Here is a 23000-nt window from a genome sequence, read left to right as displayed (position 1 = left end):
ATTATTATATCATAAAACGTCTCCGTTTAAGAAAGTAAAATCATATATAAATCATGATAGGTTCGAGTTTTAAATTATAGGTTGTTCGTGAATCATAGGGTAAAGTCCAATGGTTAATTAAATGTATGAAAAAAATATTTTAATGTAACACATCAATTTGTTTATCTTGTCGGAGTTATCAGAGTTTAAATTTGACCGAAATTTTCGGGTCATGACAAAAAACGTGTTTAAGACTATAGCAGCCTTCATAATTTTACCGACAGTTTGAATGGAGTATTAAATCGTGGTCATTGCTAAACAGTTACGGATAAATTTAATTCAGAAAAAATCCCATATTTTAAAATTAAATCCATTTATTTATTTCAGTCATTAACTGTGTAAAATCTGATCAAAAATGTTCGCCAATTATTTATTTTCTGTTCCAAATAATATGTATGGAGTACTAAAATTTAATATAAAAAGGTAAAAATATTTTTTATCAAACCTAAAATCTACGTAATCTATTTACGGACTAACTTTTATTTTTAAATCTTCATAAATTCGTATTAGATCTATGTGAACACTAACGAAATGCCAACTGAGTGTTTCTGACGTTTACTAATTAAATCCGAAATCATTCATATTCCATTTACTCTCTATATATATGATCAGTTTTAAATAACAAGTTTTACCACATAAATATATATTATATATTTTTAAACAAATAGATCTAATATAATTTTATATATTTATAAGTAGTATATATATATATATATACATATATATATATATATATATATATATATATATATATATATATATATATATATATCATCACATCGCATATTATTTTATATATTTATTTCCAACAATTAACTCATATATTATTTCAAATAATATTTCAAATTATTATATTTATATATATATATATATATATATATATATATATATATATATATATTTAAATATATATGTATTTATTTACAAATAGTTGTTCGTGAATCGTCGAGAACAGTCGAAGGTCAATTGAATATATGAAACAGTTCAAAATTTTTGAGTCTCAACCTAACAGACTTTTCTTATCATGTCAGAATTATGAAATCGTATCGTGAGTTTGGTTCAAAATTAGTCGAAATTTTACGGGTCGTGACAACAATCTCATATGTACCTCTCTTTCAATAATGCACTTCGTTCCGTGCCAATAAGCCTTGGTATCACATTTTTGAGTCTATTAGAAAGAATTTTACCAATGGTCTTATAGAAACTTCCAATAAGACTAATCGGTTGATAATCACCAAGCGTAATGCGATCTTTCTTTTTGGGAACCAAAGTGATAAACGACGCATTGCATCCCTTTGAAAATTCACCCTTTTCCATAAATCAGGAGATAGCATGCACCACATCAACCTTGATAACATCCCAAAACTTTTTGAAAAAATGAAGGTTAAATCCATCCGGTTCTGGGGCCTTGGAATTACCACAATCATTTATAGCCATTAAGATCTCTTCTTCACATGTAGGCGACTCTAGGCACCTAGCTTCATCAGACGTCAGTGTAGGATACACTAGGTTAACAAGACTAGTTGTAGAAGTCGTATGTTCCTCAAATAGGTTCTTAAAGTGGTTAAACACCGCTTCTTTTATATCATGTGGATTTTCACGCCAACCCCATTAATTGACAATCCCCGAATATTATTTTTGTTATATCCTCGTTTTATTACCGAATGTAAATACTTAGTGTTCTCATCCCCTTCAAGAGTCCACCGGATACGGGCTTTTTGTTTCAACATATTAGCTTTGATTTGCTCTCGTTGGAACCATTCTCTTCTCGCATCTAACCATTGCTTTCTTTCCTCTTCATTGATGAGCCCATGTTCAGCCCTAAGTTCGAGCGCATTAGCCACTAATTTAAACATCTCGATTTCACCTTCCAAGTTTCCAAACTTTTGGGAGCTTTTCGTCTTGAGTGCAACTTTGGTATTTTTAGCTTATTTTTTAAACAATAATCCTTACGCGATCCGCCACCTACATCCTCAGCCCACACACCCTTCATAATGTCATCAATACCATCATTGTTGAGCCACTCATCAAACACTTTAATCGGTTTAGGTCCAAAGTTTCGGTCATCATCCTTAAGGATAATAGGATAATCGTCTGACTTTCCTCGGTCAAGTGCCACCACGGTAAGACACCTCCATAGAATATGAAAGGCCTAATTAATTAGGAACCGGTCTAACTTACTAAACCTGAGCCCATCATCGCTAATCCGTGTAAAACTTCAACAACCTAGAGGAATATCAATCAATTTGGATTTATCAATGAATTCATTGAACATCTTTGCTCTACTCTCACTGAAAATACAATTAAGCCTTTCCTCTGCGTCCCTAACCTCATTAAAGTCGCCACAAACAGCCCACGCCTCATCCGAGCTACCACAAATTTTGTTGTAAAGAAAGCTCCAACACCTCTTTTTGTTATGATCATCGTGTGGACCGTACACATTAATTATACTGAAGTCGTTTTCGGTACTCATCCATTTACCATGAACTCCAATGCAAAAATCCGAGATAAAACTATTAGTCACATCAAAACAATTCGAGTCCCAGATAAATAATTGACCTCCCGAATTCCCGACCATCTCCTTTTGTAAAAAACGACAATGGTTATTCCCCCATAAACCACAGACCCAATTTAAGTCAATCATGTGCAATTTAGTTTCTTGCAATATGACAATATTCGGTTTACGTATGTGATAAAATAAGACAAGTTTAATAATAATTGATTGACTAAAGAGCTTATTTCTTATATATTAAACTTGTCTTATTTTATCACATACGTAAACCTCTATGCGTAAATTTCCATACGTAACCCCAAAACTGCGATCCCACATATTGATCGAGAATGTTGAAGACAACTTATAGATTGAAGATACAAAGTTGGATACACGACCATTGGATTAACTATTCATTATGATACAAGTTTAGATAACACGTTTATTGGATCAACGCGATTTTTGTTAAATCTTTTAATTATAGTTTCAAACAACTACAATAATAACTGATTATACTTTACTTGCAGATCAATATCCATGGCTCTTTACACTGAAAATGCATCATGGATGATTTTTTTGTGATGCATCATATCGTGAAAAGACTAAAAATGCGTAGTGGGTGCATCTCACGTGATGCCCACTAACGAAGGCGGAATTAACGTTTGTTACATCCAGGGATTAGCGAAGCAACATTTTTAAACTTTAAAGTCATCCACGTCAAAAAAAATACTATAAGTCCATCTATAAATTTTGGGCAAACATTAAGGACCAATGAGGTAATTTTGTCTTTTTATACTCAAAAATTTATCTTCTTACAAAATTAAATAAATAAACACTTAAAAAATATTAAACTCTATATTTTATCCTCATTCGTTACTTTTAATCGTTTTGGGGACATATGAAATATTATTAAATGTTGACTTGTTTCACATAAGATGGAAAAGTGGTTATTTGATATATGGACTTGATGTTGTGACTTGTGAAACTAGCATGAGTTTGTATACTTTCGATTGATCATATGACACTTTAGTTTCAACCGATTTATAGATGTTAATGACTTGTATACGACACTTAAATTAGGTAAAATGTTTGGTCATCTTCTTATGAAAATTTTATCTTCATATCTGTTGCTTCACAAGACAAAACAATTAGTATGAGTGTTCAACCGAGAGTAAATATACAAAATAAATGTTTTGCGATAAACATAAGTGTTAGAGGTAGCGTTTACTTGGGAATTCATTTTCGATGAATAGACATCAAATTAATGTTTGTAAAGTCGTCTCAAGTTTTTGACGTAATATAATTGAAGTATATGCTTCTTTAAATGGAGTACATGAGTACATCAGAATCTTTAAGTCAAATAACAAAAGCGATGAACAATATAAGCATCCTAATTTTCTTGTTTCGCATATATTATGTTGTAGATTGCGTAGTGTAGCAATTTGCTTTATAACAAAGTCCCCTTTAAATTCAATTTCGATTTAGATATAAGCACTATGTATTCATGCTCATCTTTCTAGTCTCATATCCTATTCGAGAGGGACAACTCTCTACAATTAGAGGGGAAAATTAATTGATTGAATCGAAAGTTTGTTACATTCATCGACTAACAGAATTTGTTTTATTACAATTGTTTAACTATTTCCGACTAACTAACTAATATGATCTCGCCACATGTCTTCAATTGTAACGATAATGATTCGGCTTTCAGTTAGGCCTATGAGCTCATTTCTTCTTCTTGGGTCTGAGTTGATAATTTTTAGCCCACACTGATGACTTAACTTGTCTTTTGGGCATGTCTCCTATGACTTCATTTGTAGCTGAGCTATCATCTTGTTTGGCCCTATCATTACATTTGTCTTCTGAAACAACCATACCGTCATGGTTCATAGCTTTCTGAATATCATCAAAATCGACATTATTAATACAAGTCGCCTCCCTATATAGTCTAATCATGCAACATGCAAAAGTAGCACAACCTGCTACTCTATACTAATATTTGGAAGGATAGTCTCACTCACGTGAAAATAGCAAATACTCAGAATTCTAATATTACTGAGCCTTCTCTTTTCTTTTATCACGTGGGAATATCATATTCCAAGTTAGTACACGTTTACAAATTATAATTAACAATATGATGACAGTTGAACATATTTAATACACAAACGCACATGCGAGTCACTTCATCCACACGGATGATAGTTCATACGTATGGGTGAACTAGGTTAAACAACAACATAACCACAATCTGGTACGTAAGGGTGGGGACTTGGCATATACGGTTGATCATCTCACTTGTGCAAGTGAACTTACCGTATAGTCGAGTACACAAACATGAAAGGGTTACACTGGTACGTGTGGCATTTCATCCGGATGGATGACATGTCATCCATGCCAAATACATGGTTCTTCCACACGGATGACAAGTCACCTGGGTGGAACCTGATGAACACCAGCAGCATATGGGTTTGATACACAAAATGATGATTTTCACTTGTTTTGCTCAATTTAAGGGTTCGGGAATATCATATAATCATTATACAACCATTCATAACATCAATCTAACACAAATAACACATTTCATACAAGATTTGGTCAAAAACCCATTTGTATCAAACTTTAACGAATAAATAAAGATTAAACACATATTCAAATCATGAAATTGACATGTATTTACCTTGTTAGGTTACTGAAATCAAATGGAATCTAGTTCACAACTTGATTTAAGCAAAGAAGCAATAGTCAATTTGTCATAACCCGTCCTTAACCCTAAGAACGAGTTAGATAACGTATGATTTCATTGCGAGGTATTGACCTCTATATGAGACATTTTTAAAAGAAAACTGCATATATTTTACATTACAAACCACAAATCTTATTTTTGATACAAGCTTTAGACGATAGAAAGATGATTATCGTTTAGCGATAATCTTCGACTTACAAACTTTACAAATAATGATAACAACACGATTTCTAGTATATTTTACAACACAAATCCTCGGGTATGCAGTTTTATTTTTTGACACAAATATGCGTACGCAAGATCCTGCTCAAATTCAACATAATGCAGCGGAAGCTTCTAATTATCACCTGAGAATAAACATGTTTAAAACGTCAACATAAAGTTGGTGAGATATAGGTTTAATGCCGGCAGTAATATATATATAGACCACAAGATTTCATATATAAACATTTTAATAAAAATATTCTAAGTGGTTGAGCACTTGGTAACCATACTTAACATTTAATCACGTCGCATATTCCCTTTATTATGAAATCTTACTACACCGTACCAAGTGTAGTCACGAAACGAAGTACTGTGCAACCGTTGAATACTGGTCGTCCAGTCCGGTTGGGGTTGTCAGGCCCGATAGATCTATCAACAGGATTCGCGTTTACAATACCGCTGTAAATAATAGTTACCAAGCTACAGGGAAGTATGCCAGTGGTACAACTCAACGTAGAATATATTTTTCAGTTACTTGTGTCCATATCGTAAAACATAAAATGCATGTATTCTCATCCCGAAATATTTAGAGTTTAAAAGTGGGACTATATACTCACTTTCGTCTTGAAGATATATATATAATTTGACTTGGTCTCCGGTTGATATCACGAACCTATCCATATATAATATATCAATACCTTTTCTTTTTAAACAAACGTCACATATATATACTTGTTATACTTTTAATACTTTGAATAATTCCTTAGTCCGTAGTTAGCAGTTCGTTGTTAGTAATTCAATTTTAATGGTTCATTTTTAGATGTTTAATATACCCGCAATGAAATAAATAAAACCCTCAACGAAATAAATAAAACCCCATCGTATATGTATTGGTCGAGATTAATCTTGACCCACGGTACCAGTGTTGTCAAATGACGTGTTGCGTACATAAAGTACCGGTGTTGTCAAATGACGTGTTGCGTACAATCATGGGATCTTATGATTAATCTTCTCGTGTTGTTTACGGGTGATCCTGAACCATATAAAATTGAATTATAAGTACATATATATAAAATATCATGTTAACTTAAAAAGATGTGATTTATTTAATTTTTCCCAATTATTTTCGTGGCTAAACTAGTCTTGGATATCCGATTTTGTTTCGGTCATAGTTTCTTCGTTACAACTCCGTTTTCGTTGATTCAACTTGCATCTCCTTGGATCGAGTCCCTCTTTAAGACTATGAACTGTAAATACCTTAGTTTGTATTCAAAATCACACGGAATAGGTCAAACTTTAGTGAAACTTATGAAGTTAATCATTTTCCATCATGTAAACAACCTTAAATGATTATTTTTCTAAAAATACTTATACTTTGAGTTAAATCATGAAATTTTTATGTGTTAACATATTCATAGTAAATATCAATTTTCCAGAAAATAAGCCTCCAATTCAAAGTTCAAAATAGTTTTTAATTATCCAACCCAAAACAGCCCCCGGTTACACTCCGACACCGTAGATTCAGTTTTTAAGGTGTTCTTTGAAAAACCAAGTTATACCTTGTTAAGTTAGCATATAATTAAGATATGTTACAGGTCTTGAAGTATTTTAAAAGTTAAGTTAGAAGGATCTATTTAGTTTGCGAACAAGTTTGAAATCATTCAAACTATGTTCTAGTTTATAAACTCTTATATATATAGCTATAAATATATGAATTGAAAAAGAGTTGAAGTAGAGTTTTTACCTCAAGTTTAAAATGTAAAGTTGCTGGAAAGAAGTAGTAAAATAAAAGTTGAGAGAGTTCTTGCAAGTGTGTGTGAAAATTGGAAGTAAAATTTGGAAAATGAATGTGTAAAAATGAGTTAGAAATGGTGCTTATTTATAGGCTTGAAAATTTGGTTTTTAGTGAAAATATCTAAGATAAGTTAAAATTTATTATGTCATGAATGACATATTATTCCAATAATTGAAGATTTCTATTGGTATATACCAATAGTAAATACTTCTAGAAGCTGTGTATAGTACCCTAGATATACGTATAGGATTATTGAGGAAACGGAACGAGAATTCAAATATAACTATCTTTTGTAAATATACTTATATTGTTTTATGTATAAAAGCCCTTTAAAAATGATTAAATACATTACTTATACGATATATGTATAAACATTATAAATCATCAGTATTTATGTCAAATAACGTTACGTATGGTTATTGTTTTGAAAACTTAAGTTAGTATTTTCAAAATATACTTATGACTTTTTGTTATTAATACAAAATGAGATATTAAAACATCCTTAGATCATGTTAAATATGTATGTATAATTATCATATATTGTATAGTTCGTGATATCATCGGTCAAACTAGACGGTCAAACGTTGTGTAAAACTCTTTTCAAAAACATAAGTCTCAACAATTTGGATTGCTTATCATGTTGGTAAGGTTTAATTTATGTAAATATTAATCTCATAAGTATAGAACGATCGGAAAAGTCCGGGTCATTACAGTACCTACCCGTTAAATAAATTTCGTCCCTAAATTTTAAAATTGTACCTATTTTGCGTCATTGGGAAACAAGTGTGGATACTTTTGTTTCATTTGATCCTCTCATTCCCAAGTAAACTCAGGACCTCTTCGTGCATTCCAACGAACTTTAACGATCGGTATGTTGCTCTGCTTGAGCCGTTTAACTTCACGATCCATGATCTCGATTGGTTTTTCTATGAATTGTAGTTTCTCGTCAACTTGAATTTCTTCAAGAGGAATGGTGAGGTCTTCCTTTGCAAGACACTTCTTAAGGTTCGAGACGTGAAATGTATTATGTACTCCGGCGAGTTGTTGCGGTAACTCGAGTCGATAAGCTACCGGTCCAATGCGTTCGATGATCTTGAACGGGCCTACATATCTTGGGTTCCGTTTACCTCTTTTACCGAAACGTATTACACCTTTCCAAGGTGACACCTTTAGCATAACCATGTCACCGATCTGAAACTCTAATGGTTTCCTTCGGACATCGGCGTAGCTCTTTTGGCGACTACGGGCTGTTTTCAATCTCTCCTTGATGTGTACTATCTTTTCAGTAGTTTCATGTATGATCTCGGGACCAGTTAATTGTCGATCTCCTACTTCATTCCAACAGATAGGAGATCTACACTTCCTTCCGTATAATGCTTCGAATGGCGCAGCTTTAATGCTCGCATGATAACTATTATTATACGAGAATTCTGCTAATGGTAAATATTTATCCCATCCGTTTCCAAAATCGATCACACATGCCCTGAGCATGTCTTCAAGAGTCTGAATTGTTCTTTCACTCTGCCCGTCGGTTTGCGGATGATATGCGGTGCTCATATCCAAACGAGTTCCTAGGGCCTCCTGTAGTGATTGCCAGAACTTTGAGGTAAATCTACTATCACGATCAGATATAATGGAAATAGGTATTCCATGCCTTGAAACAATTTCCTTTATATACAATCGTAATAGTTTCTCCATTCTATCCGTTTCCTTTATAGGCAAGAAATGTGCAGACTTGGTGAGACGATCAACAATCACCCAAATGGTGTCGTATCCCCAGGCAGTCTTTGGTAACTTCGTGATGAAATCCATGGTAATACCGTCCCATTTCCATTCTGGAATTTCTGGTTGTTGAAGTAACCCTGACGGCTTCTGGTGTTCTGCTTTGACTTTGGAACAAGTTAAACATTCCCCAACATATGTTGCAACGTCTGTCTTCAAATTAGGCCACCAATAATGCGTCTTAAGATCTTGGTACATCTTTCCAACTCCAGGATGTATCGAATATCTTGTCTTATGTGCTTCGTTCAATATCAACTTCCTTAATCCACCCAACTTCGGTACCCAAATACGATTTGCAAAATATCGAATTCCATCTTCCCGCATAACGAGTTGCTTCTCATACTTCTTCATTATTTCATTTCCTATATTTTCTTTAGTAAGTGCTTCTCGTTGAACTTCTTTGATTTGTGAGTTGAGATTCATGCGAATTTTTATGTTCATCGCTCGTACTCGAATTGGTTCTCGTTCCTTTCTGCTTAGAGCGTCGGCCACCACGTTCGCTTTCCCGGGATGATAACGAATTTCACAATCATAGTCAGTTATTAACTCGACCCACCTACGTTGCCTCATGTTCAGCTGTTTTTGATCGAAAATATGTTGAAGGCTTTTATGATCAGTAAACACAGTGCATTTAACCCCATACAAGTAGTGTCTCCATATCTTCAATGCAAACACAACTGCTCCCAATTCTAGATCATGCGTCGTATAATTCCGCTCGTGAATCTTTAATTGTCGGGATGCGTATGCAATAACTTTCTTCCGTTGCATAAGAACGCAACCAAAACCTTGTCGCGAAGCGTCACAATATATTTCGAAATCATCGTTCCCTTCTGGTAACGATAAAATAGGCGCCGTAGTCAACTTCTTTTTCAGTAATTGAAATGCACTCTCCTGCTCAGAAGTCCATTCATATTTCTTCCCTTTTTGCGTTAACGCTGTTAACGGCTTAGCTATTCGGGAAAAATCTTGAATAAACCTTCTATAATAACCGGCTAAACCCAAAAATTGGCGTATCTGCATTGGTGTTTTAGGAGTCTCCCATTTTTCAATGGCTTCAATTTTTGCTGGATCAACCTGAATTCCTTTGCTACTAACAACGTGGCCAAGAAATTGCACTTCTTTCAACCAGAAAGCACACTTAGAAAATTTAGCGTATAGCTGTTCTTTTCTCAACAACTCTAATATTAAACTTAAATGCTGCTCATGCTCTTGCTCACTCTTGGAATAGATAAGAATGTCATCAATGAAAACAATAACAAACTTATCTAAATATGGACTACAAACTCGATTCATGAGGTCCATGAATACAGCTGGCGCATTCGTCAATCCAAACGGCATGACCAAAAATTCGTAATGACCGTAACGTGTACGAAAAGCAGTTTTCGGTATATCTTCTTCTTTGACGCGTAATTGATGATAGCCTGATCTTAGGTCAATTTTCGAATAAACACATGATCCTTGGAGTTGATCAAATAAGTCGTCAATTCTCGGTAGTGGATACCGATTTTTGATAGTTAACTTATTTAATTCACGATAATCTATACACATCCTAAAAGATCCATCTTTCTTTTTAACAAATAGAATCGGAGCTCCCCACGGTGAAGTACTTGGTCGTATGAATCCATGATCCAGTAATTCTTTTAACTGACTCTGAAGTTCTTTTAACTCGGACGGTGCAAGTCTATATGGAGCACGGGCAACTGGTGCAGCTCCTGGTACTAAATCTATTTGAAATTCTACAGATCTAAAGGGAGGTAGTCCAGGCAACTCTTCCGGAAAAACTTCAGGAAAATCTCTTGCCACAGGCACGTCGTTGATGCACTTCTCTTTTTCTTTCTTTTCGACTTTATTAACATGTGCTAGAATAGCATAACATCCCTTTTCTAAACACTTCTTGGCTTTCAAACAGCTAATGAGTTTTAGCTTTGAGTTACCCTTCTCTCCATAAATCATCACCGGCATTTTATCCTTACAAGGAATGCGAATTGCCTTCTTGGCACACACAACTTCAGCTCCTACTTTGGACATCCAGTCCATGCCGACTATTACATCAAAACTTCCTAATTCTACGGGTATTAAGTCAATTTTAAATGTTTCTCCGGCTAAATTTATTTTACAATCACGGCAAATTTTATCGGCTTTAATTAGTTTACCATTAGCTAACTCAATCATGTACTTAGCATCTAGAGGTAATGATGAACAATTCAATTTAGCGTAAAAGCCTCTACTCACGTAACTTCTATCGGCACCAGTATCAAATATAATAGATGCGGATAAGTTATTAATGGTAAACGTACCCGTAACAAGCTCCGGGTCTTCACACGCCTCTCTAGCATTAATAACAAATGCTCTTCCACGTGCAGATCCATTATTCTTCTCTGGATTCGGACACTGGCTCTTATAGTGACCTTGTTTTCCACACCCATAACAAGTAATGGTAGCCAAAGCAGTTCTATTTGCATTGGTGGCAGGAGTCTTGGTACCATTTGTATTTGTAACGAGAGCCCTACAATCTTCAGCAAGATGACCCTTTCGATTACATTTGTTGCATACCACATTACAGTAGCCAGAGTGATGTTTGTGGCATCGGTTGCATAAAGGATTTTGTCCTTTGTAACCAAAGCTTGAACCACTACCTGCACCTTGCATGGTTTCTTGTTTCTTAAAAGATTGTTGTTGGTTACCTCGATCATAATTTCCATTCCACTTTCTTTTGTTACCTGATACCTTCACATCAGTATTGGATGCTTTCTTATCCAAAATGACCTGATCCATTAGCTCGTTTGCCATGGTTATAGCTTCATGAATTGTCTTAGGTTTCGATGCTGTAACGTTTGCCTTGACCTTTTTGGGCAAACCATCTTTGTACATTTCAATCTTCCGTTCTTCGGTTGGAACCAATTCAGGACATAGTAAAACTAATTCCATGAATCGCTGATTGTAGTTGATGATTTCAGTACCAACAACCTTCAGACTTCGTAACTCATCTTCCAACTTCCTAACCTCATTCCTTGGACAATATTCGTGAATTAACATTGTTTTAAACTCCTCCCATGGAGTATCATAAGCTACATCTCCTCCTACAGCCTTCACATAATTTTTCCACCACGTGAGTGCACTATCTTGTAAAGTGCACGATGCATACTTGGTCATGTCCTTTTCAACACAACCACTGATTTTAAACACAGTCTCCATCTTTTCTATCCACCGGGTTAAACCGATTGGTCCTTCTGTTCCACTGAATGATGAGGGCTTGCAAGCTTGAAAAGTTTTGTAAGTGCACCCCACACGAGGATTTGGGTTAACTGCAGCACCTCTTGCAGCCTCGACCCATAACATTCTGTCGTTCACTCGTTGATTGATGAGTTCCTGGATTTCTTGTTCTGTCATTCGGTTCAATCGCGCCATATTCTTCTATAAGAATGAAAAGAAAATAATTATTCACATGGAATATTATAGATGTAGTGTATATTTACAGTACATTATAGCTTATTAATAATATGAACCAGGTATTATTATAAAAGCCTTTTCTTCTTATTAGCGTTTTATAATTATATCTAGGGTAGTACCTACCCGTTAATGTTCATACTTAATAGCTTAGTACCGAACCAATTACTACAATCTAAATAATACTTAACCATGGAAAATTATTGCATTTCACACTTCACTATTTTACATATGCTTATCTTACATCGAACATTAAGCAAACCACACTAATAATATTATACAAAACATTATATGATCCCATGGTTTAATACGGCAGCGCATCGTTTGGTCTATTTTCTAGGACGTTTAGGTTCAGAGAATCGCTTAACGCTTATCCTGGCTGTCTGCCTATATTTTGGCTGTGGGACTAAAGAACTAGATGCCGGGACAGCACGAATAGGAATAGCGGGAATAGGGGTGGTAGTGTCTAGTGGAGTTGGTGCCACATCATCCTTACTAAACTCGGGATTTGAATTTTCTAATTCATTAGCCTTTCGTTTCTTTCCTAGTTCGAACTCATCTTTTGTAATTTCCTGTATTTCTTCCTCGGGTTCACTTTCCTCCTCGGGTTCACTTTCCTCCTCGGGTTCACTTTCCGGGTTCTCTATAGTCGGTTCATCCGGAATTTGTGAGTCTTCCCCAAAGATATTATTTTCGTCATCGGATAGGTTAATGACTGGAACACCATCTGAAGATTCTGGTTCGGAGTCGCTGAACGTGATAATAAGTTTTGAGCCCGACATCTATCACACCACAACTAACTCATTAGTACTACATAATATTTACATATAAATTTTAACCAACAGTGATAAGCAATGGTTTTTGAAATCAGACCCGGTCAAAGTCCAGACTTACTAATGTATCCTAACGACTTATCAGTTAGACACACTAATGCAAACCTGGTTCGCTAAGACCACCGCTCTGATACCACATGTCATAACCCGTCCTTAACCCTAAGAACGAGTTAGATAACGTATGATTTCATTGCGAGGTATTGACCTCTATATGAGACATTTTTAAAAGAAAACTGCATATATTTTACATTACAAACCACAAATCTTATTTTTGATACAAGCTTTAGACGATAGAAAGATGATTATCGTTTAGCGATAATCTTCGACTTACAAACTTTACAAATAATGATAACAACACGATTTCTAGTATATTTTACAACACAAATCCTCGGGTATGCAGTTTTATTTTTTGACACAAATATGCGTACGCAAGATCCTGCTCAAATTCAACATAATGCAGCGGAAGCTTCTAATTATCACCTGAGAATAAACATGTTTAAAACGTCAACATAAAGTTGGTGAGATATAGGTTTAATGCCGGCAGTAATATATATATAGACCACAAGATTTCATATATAAACATTTTAATAAAAATATTCTAAGTGGTTGAGCACTTGGTAACCATACTTAACATTTAATCACGTCGCATATTCCCTTTATTATGAAATCTTACTACACCGTACCAAGTGTAGTCACGAAACGAAGTACTGTGCAACCGTTGAATACTGGTCGTCCAGTCCGGTTGGGGTTGTCAGGCCCGATAGATCTATCAACAGGATTCGCGTTTACAATACCGCTGTAAATAATAGTTACCAAGCTACAGGGAAGTATGCCAGTGGTACAACTCAACGTAGAATATATTTTTCAGTTACTTGTGTCCATATCGTAAAACATAAAATGCATGTATTCTCATCCCGAAATATTTAGAGTTTAAAAGTGGGACTATATACTCACTTTCGTCTTGAAGATATATATATAATTTGACTTGGTCTCCGGTTGATATCACGAACCTATCCATATATAATATATCAATACCTTTTCTTTTTAAACAAACGTCACATATATATACTTGTTATACTTTTAATACTTTGAATAATTCCTTAGTCCGTAGTTAGCAGTTCGTTGTTAGTAATTCAATTTTAATGGTTCATTTTTAGATGTTTAATATACCCGCAATGAAATAAATAAAACCCTCAACGAAATAAATAAAACCCCATCGTATATGTATTGGTCGAGATTAATCTTGACCCACGGTACCAGTGTTGTCAAATGACGTGTTGCGTACATAAAGTACCGGTGTTGTCAAATGACGTGTTGCGTACAATCATGGGATCTTATGATTAATCTTCTCGTGTTGTTTACGGGTGATCCTGAACCATATAAAATTGAATTATAAGTACATATATATAAAATATCATGTTAACTTAAAAAGATGTGATTTATTTAATTTTTCCCAATTATTTTCGTGGCTAAACTAGTCTTGGATATCCGATTTTGTTTCGGTCATAGTTTCTTCGTTACAACTCCGTTTTCGTTGATTCAACTTGCATCTCCTTGGATCGAGTCCCTCTTTAAGACTATGAACTGTAAATACCTTAGTTTGTATTCAAAATCACACGGAATAGGTCAAACTTTAGTGAAACTTATGAAGTTAATCATTTTCCATCATGTAAACAACCTTAAATGATTATTTTTCTAAAAATACTTATACTTTGAGTTAAATCATGAAATTTTTATGTGTTAACATATTCATAGTAAATATCAATTTTCCAGAAAATAAGCCTCCAATTCAAAGTTCAAAATAGTTTTTAATTATCCAACCCAAAACAGCCCCCGGTTACACTCCGACACCGTAGATTCAGTTTTTAAGGTGTTCTTTGAAAAACCAAGTTATACCTTGTTAAGTTAGCATATAATTAAGATATGTTACAGGTCTTGAAGTATTTTAAAAGTTAAGTTAGAAGGATCTATTTAGTTTGCGAACAAGTTTGAAATCATTCAAACTATGTTCTAGTTTATAAACTCTTATATATATAGCTATAAATATATGAATTGAAAAAGAGTTGAAGTAGAGTTTTTACCTCAAGTTTAAAATGTAAAGTTGCTGGAAAGAAGTAGTAAAATAAAAGTTGAGAGAGTTCTTGCAAGTGTGTGTGAAAATTGGAAGTAAAATTTGGAAAATGAATGTGTAAAAATGAGTTAGAAATGGTGCTTATTTATAGGCTTGAAAATTTGGTTTTTAGTGAAAATATCTAAGATAAGTTAAAATTTATTATGTCATGAATGACATATTATTCCAATAATTGAAGATTTCTATTGGTATATACCAATAGTAAATACTTCTAGAAGCTGTGTATAGTACCCTAGATATACGTATAGGATTATTGAGGAAACGGAACGAGAATTCAAATATAACTATCTTTTGTAAATATACTTATATTGTTTTATGTATAAAAGCCCTTTAAAAATGATTAAATACATTACTTATACGATATATGTATAAACATTATAAATCATCAGTATTTATGTCAAATAACGTTACGTATGGTTATTGTTTTGAAAACTTAAGTTAGTATTTTCAAAATATACTTATGACTTTTTGTTATTAATACAAAATGAGATATTAAAACATCCTTAGATCATGTTAAATATGTATGTATAATTATCATATATTGTATAGTTCGTGATATCATCGGTCAAACTAGACGGTCAAACGTTGTGTAAAACTCTTTTCAAAAACATAAGTCTCAACAATTTGGATTGCTTATCATGTTGGTAAGGTTTAATTTATGTAAATATTAATCTCATAAGTATAGAACGATCGGAAAAGTCCGGGTCATTACACAATTGGTTAGGGTTAATGGATTAAGGTGTGTTTGGTTTTAGCTTGTGAAAAGTTTCGAGAAAAACGAAACAGTACAAATACAAAGTATGTAAATTGTTTAAGAGTTTCTTCATATGGAGGAAATCCAATCCCCATGTCACACGGATATTTACCAGTTATCTGAAATTCAACGCACCTCATTGGGTAACTTTAACGAGGCCAATTCAAATAAACAGATATGTTATGTGACCCTTATCACAAAATGAATTCAACTAAGTAATCAATTATTTATAAACACATAATTGAAATTTTGCTAATAATAATCACTTAAAGGCAAAATAGTAATCTTACGTATAGATCCGGATTGAAGTCTGTTGGTTGATAACTCGATGATAATATTCGTACATTGCTAATCTTTGTTTTGATGATGACAACTTGCTAAGATTGATTACACGTGGAATTAAGTAAACACGCAAGTTCATAAATCTACTTTTTCTCTAGCAAACAACCAATACACATAACGAATAAGTCAAAAGAGTGTTTATATAAACCGCAGGTGGTCCACGGTCTGGCCCACGGTCTACCGCAGGTCAGCCATGCGTTCCCCTGTACCAAGGTTTCTACGAAACCTTGTACACGGTCGACACCATGGTAGACTGTGGTTCGACAGCAGACCCTCTGATCAAAATGTCATTTATCCAAATAAAGTTTGACCACCTCGGGGCATCTATAATTTATGAAACCGTTTTCAACGTGCTTAATATAGTTGCCCTTTTCACATCCAAAAGAGTTTTGGTCGCTAGGATACTAATCTTGATTAATCACACCTAATGACGTCTTAATGACACTTTAGCTTGTGATTAAGGAAAAAACACATAAGTGTTGCAAAACATCTTTTTAATCCTAAAATGTTCCTATATATTTTTAGGATGGTCACCAAGTCCCATTAGGAGATGCTCATCCCTAATACATGTGTCGGAATATTGAGTGTACGTTATGCTCAATTTAGTTAAATGACTTGTGTGACTAAGTGTGCTTTATAATAAAAGGTCATTAATTATCTAGCATGATTTGTGAACTTTGAATATGATGAATGATTGCTTTCTTGAGATGAACTTAATGACACATATGCTTATTTACCATTTATGGCATTATACTTCAATGGTTAATTAATGCATCATATTTGATCTCAAAGGCATGACATGTTAATATTGATACTTGGATTATTTAAGCTTAATTAAATGTGTTTTCTTGAGTTAAATAATCACATGCATGCTTCCAAGATTAAATGTTGACACATGCATGTAAGTCTTACAAAAAGAGTTTTGGAAGGTTACTATTTCTCAAAGAAAAATGACATCAACTTACCTCTTTGGGTGAACAAGCTTATGACAAAAGAAAACCAAGAAAAGATGCCTCCCACTTTGGATGGAATGCCAAGAATGAAAGACTTACTCATTTAGTTGATGTTAAGTTGCTTTCAAGGAATAAGTCCAAAAGACTTCAAGTATGTAGTACATGGCTAGTAAAATAGTGTCATCAGAAGGAAGAGACAACATTTGTTTGTTTCTCTTTGGGTTCTTGGGCTCTTGTCAATGGAAAATGGAGAAAACTCATCAACGGCTATTTAATGGAAATAAGAAGCAAGTCAAAAGAACTCATCTTTCTAACAAGCTTTTGTATGGTCTATATCAAGTATTAAAGTAAAGAAAGTGATTAGAGGTATTCAACATCAACGGATACAATTTACTTGAATGGCCACCAATCTCTCACAAGTTGATGCATTCTTCATAAGTCAACATCTAAGTGCAAAAGCTAAGATATACCTAAACAAAGAAGAAAAGACAAGAATGGCTTTGTGAGTAACAAATGTTTTAGGTAAATTACATTCAAAAAGGTTTAAACTAATCAAAAGAAATGTTGCACAAACGGTTGGATTTTGTGGACAACTAAGGACCAATCAAGATCTACCTTTTCAAGTATAAAAGCTAAGGCTTGAAGACATTTATAGACAACCCTCTCATACTCCATTCAATTACATCAAAGATCACATAGTACTTCATATTCTTATATTTAGATATGTGATTAGCTAGAGGGATATTCTATCTTGTACTCAAGATAGAATTAGTGTAAACTCTAATCTTACTTCTTTATCATTGTGGAGTTTACATTGTAAGCTACTTTCTTTGAAATAAGTAGCATCTACTTTCACGTAAAATAAACTTAGGTGATTGTAAGCTACTAACTTGGGGTGATCAAGTTAGTGGCATTGTTCTTGTGATAAGAACACCATTTTACTTAGTTAACCAATTTCATTAAAGGAACTTAAGAAATTGATTGTTCTTGTGATAAGAATAATACTTATCTCATTGGAGATATGAGTGATTGAATTAGTCTTTAATCTTTCGACAGGATAGAAAGATTATTGGTGTGAATTATTGAGGAACAATTGTTGTAATCGGATCTCCACCGGGTTTGGAGAAAAGCTAGTGAAGCTAACTCTCGATTAAGTGAATCGAAGATTGGATTAAAGTGGATTAGTTAACATCCACCCGAACCACTATAAATCTTTGTGTTTGAGCACTTTACTTTATTTCATATAACAAACACAAGCGTACTATTTTGTCAAACTAGTATTTTAAATTTGAAACAAAACAACATCATTGTTGAACATAACTTGAATGGTAGAATCCTCGGTTGACCGTAGAGTCGACCGTAGTATTATCTAAACCAAAAAAGTTGTAACGACCCGACCCGTCGATTTCCGGCCCATAAAAATTTTTCCTTTTTAATATACATTAAATAACACTTTAAGTCCCTTTACACAATTTCCAAAACGTATTTGTTTTCACATTACGTCTAACGACTTTAATAAAACGTACATTACATAATTAAATCATAAACCGGGTGATATTGCTTTAAACATACATATATTTTGACGCAATATCATTTATATTTCATCGACTTTTACTGAAACGAAGACATTCAAATGCATAATTCACGAGAAAAACGGCAAAAGTAAACGCGAGCTTGAAGTTTGAAGAAATGATAATAAACGACGGGTTTTAAACAAATATATATCGAGATAACGTTTATCCGAATGAAAGTCCAAAATGATCGAAGAAAAAGAGTTCAAATGAAAGTTCCAAGTCAATATACGTCAACACGGGATCAACAAAGAACAAACGCAAAAATAAAAATAAGAAAAGTTCTATTTCAACTTACGCGGATCGCGTATATAGCCACACGAAACGCGTAATGTTATTGCTCCTACGCGGACCGTGTACCACCTTACGCGAAACGCGTAATCTCGAGACCAGATTCAGATCCAAAATGCAAATGGGACGGTGACTTTATGTTTAATAATAATACTTTACAGACTTTTACAGCAAAGATATCATTACACCTACTACTCTTCAACTATAATACGGAGTATATTGTGAAGAACAAGGGAGTACAGTACAGATACAACATACAGACATCACATTACATGAGAAAATAGGAGGGAAGCATCACAAATAAATATTTTCATTAGTTACTTTCATATTATTCGTATCATTTTATTGTTCAGTTCCAATTTATTCCAAGGTTCAATATTTAGGATAGTTTCAATATTAAGGGTGTATTGTTCGTGATTAAGGGTATTATTGTGCGAGTAAAAGGGTGTTGTTATTGTAATTTTTCTACCGTTTGAAGTAAATGAAAGTGAAGATTTTCGTAAGTATATCCTATTAAAATTATTGTTATCAATTTTTATCGTTATTATTATGTTTGTATACTTGTATTTTTATGTCTACCCTAGTATAATGAGTAGATAAATTTCCCTAGTGTTTACTTAGATGTAGAGCCCCTAGTGAAATGGATTGTTATCATTTGTAAAAATTAAAATGTAACTTAAGTATTTTTAATATTGAGCCTAATTAAAAGAACCATTATTATGTACTTGGATATTTAACCCTTGTCACTTAATTTATTAGATTCAAATAACGAAAGTTATTTTAATTTATCTAAATTAAGCTTCAACATTAAAAAATGATTTAGACGAACTTATGAATAATTTATTAACACTAAATTAGAAATAAAGTTCGGTGGTTTGGGAAATATCACTAGCTATATAAAAGTGAAATTGTAAAAAGAGAAACCGTTATGATTTGGTTTTGGTGAAAGTCAAAACTAGGTTGGGTCTCAATTTAAATACTTGGGGACTAGTAACTATCTAAATAAGATCAAATGAAAATTAGACTTAATTTAGCTAGTTGAAACTTTATTTATTCGAAAGAAAAATATAAGTTTTATACTAAACATTTTAATAGGGTTAAATTTAAAACAATCCATGGATCTAGAGGTGACACATTTAAGTAAACACTCCCATTTATATATTGTAAAAAATAATTATTATTATTATTTACGTATTATTATACAACAAAAATAAAAATATAAATCAAAATACTTCAGTTGAACCAGTACCAGTTTGTCACATCGTATAAAGCATACGCGGACCGTGTACATTTCTACATGAAATGCGTAGCTTCAAAAATATACGCGAAACGCGTATACAAATACGCGAAACGCGTACGTATAGAAATAACACTGTTACAAATTTTAATTATATTCCAAAGCTTAAATTAAATCTTTTATTATTATTTTAAAGTAATTAATTTATAATTAGTTTGATTATTATTATCATCTTTAATCCACCTTTAATTTAATTAAAACTTATTATTTAGTTAATTTAAGTTAATTTGTATTTTATTTTATTGTTTAAAATAAATTCTTAATCATTTAGTTTTATAAAAAATTATTGTTATACTTATTACCATTTAATAAAATATTTCTATCATAAATAATATAGTTTCAATTAGTTTACTTTTAAGTTAATAATTGTAAATCATGTAATCTTGTAATTTTAATTAATATGTAGTTCAATTAAATTAAGATTAAGTTATATTCTATTATTATTATGCTAAATATAAATTCCTAATCCAAAACCCCCTTTAAATAAGTTTAACTTCAAAGACTATTAAAAACCATTAACACTCCATCTCCCTGTGGAACGAACCAGATTTACCAACAAACTAAACTACGCGGATAGGACTAGTTGCCTATATATGTGTTGAATCAACATGAATTCATTAAAACACCATATATACAATAAAACAATTCGTGTAATAAAATAACTCAAATCCGTTCATAAAATAAAGGTATAGTTTCACCACATCAACTTTTTGGCACCGCTGCAAGGGAGTTGGAAGTTAAATAGATAGATAATTTTTCTGACTCGTAGTATTAGTTGGATTTGTACGTGGACTGGGTTATTAGAGCCAAACAGTACTCAATTATATTGGGGCCAAACGAAACCTGCCCCTCTGCTGCATCTTTTGGCTATTCGAAACGTGAGCAAAATCAGAAGGAAAATCTGTTTGTTTAAGGGTTTTTATCAATTTTTTTTATGTTATTCGATCCTTTTAAGGAATTCAATTCTTAGAAAAGTTTTTAGTGTTATGATTTCATAATACAAATTAATGCATGAATTTACGTTCCTCCAACACTGAATTAACTCCTCCATATCCTGAACCCGAAAGAAAAATTCACGAACGTTTAAGAGCTCAAGAAGTAGAATCTCTTGCTGAGGATTTAGAATCACTTTCATTGGATTCTAATTCTGAACCAGATATTCAACCAATCATAGAGCCAGTTATTAAAGAAGAAGAAGAAGATATGGCTGCTATAAATCAAACGATGGAAGCATTAATGAAGGCAACAAGAACAGGTCAAGGTCACGTAATTATTCAACCTACGATGACTGACGGCTTTGAAATAAAGGGTCAATTCCTTCACATGGTGATTAATACATACCAATTCGGTGGAGCTCTAAATGAGGATGCTAACGAGCATCTTCGTAAGTTTGTAAGCATTTGCAAGCTATTCAAAATCAAGGATGTCTCCGATGAAGTCGCATGTTTGAAAATCTTTCCATGGTCCCTAAAGGATGATGCAAGAGATTGGCTAGACTCATTACCGGAAGGTTATATTGAAGATTGGAATGACATGATGGACAAATTTTTGTCAGAATTCTTCCCTGCTTCAAAAGCAGCAAAATTGCAAAGTGATATAAATCACTTCAAGCAAAAGTCTAACGAGACTCTTTATGAAGCTTGGACCCGATTCAAAAAAATGCTTAGGGTATGTCCTCAACACGGATTGAATACATTCCAAAAAGTCCAAATATTCTATAAAGGAGTAAATGTGGCTACTCGTAAAGATATCGATATTGCAGCTGGAGGTTCGATCATGAAGAAAACACCTGAAGACGCCCACACAATCATTGCCGATATAGCAGCACATTCTCATAATTGGCATCAAGAGATGGAATTCTCTAGATCATCAACCGTTGCTAGTATTGAAGGCAACGATGAAATCGCTGCTTTAAAAGTTCAAATGGAAAATCAAGCAAGGCAAATTGAGAAAGTAACCAAGGAAATGCATGCTATCAGGGTAGGATGTGAACTGTGCCAAGGTCCCCATCTTGCTAGAGATTGTGATAAAACAACGATGGAAGAGCAAGCGAATTTCTTAGGTTACTTGCAAAAAGGTGAAATGAATTTCAACGATTTTCCAGCAATAGAAGTTAATAACCTGAAATACCCTCCAATTAACAACTACCAAGTAGGAGGACCTTCAGGTTTAAACAATAATTATCAAGGAGGAAATCCAGTTTACCAAAATAACCGGAATTTCCCAAATCAAAATCAAATAAATGCACCACCAGGTTACAATAACCTAAACAACTGAAATCAACCTCAACGAATTTATCAAAATAATTTCCAACACAATCAACCACA

At 33.4% G+C, this 23000-nt stretch overlaps 1 protein-coding gene across 1 annotated transcript; it reads right to left on the bottom strand.

Moving 5' to 3' along the window:
* Window positions 1-1359: 1359 nt before the first annotated feature.
* On the bottom strand, window positions 1360-2683 carry LOC139842726 (uncharacterized). The gene is made up of 4 exons (XM_071832838.1): window positions 2266-2683; window positions 1993-2142; window positions 1701-1951; window positions 1360-1593 (listed from the first exon to the last, which is right to left on the bottom strand). Exons 1-4 carry the CDS (start codon window positions 2681-2683, stop codon window positions 1360-1362), a joined length of 1053 nt encoding a protein of 350 aa, XP_071688939.1.
* Window positions 2684-23000: the final 20317 nt, after the last annotated feature.

The sequence above is a fragment of the Rutidosis leptorrhynchoides genome, chromosome 1, assembly GCF_046630445.1.
Source record: "Rutidosis leptorrhynchoides isolate AG116_Rl617_1_P2 chromosome 1, CSIRO_AGI_Rlap_v1, whole genome shotgun sequence".
Taxonomy (NCBI): domain Eukaryota; kingdom Viridiplantae; phylum Streptophyta; class Magnoliopsida; order Asterales; family Asteraceae; genus Rutidosis; species Rutidosis leptorrhynchoides.
The sequence above is the reverse complement of the archived record's forward strand: the minus strand, read 5'-3'. Positions and strand labels throughout refer to the sequence as shown.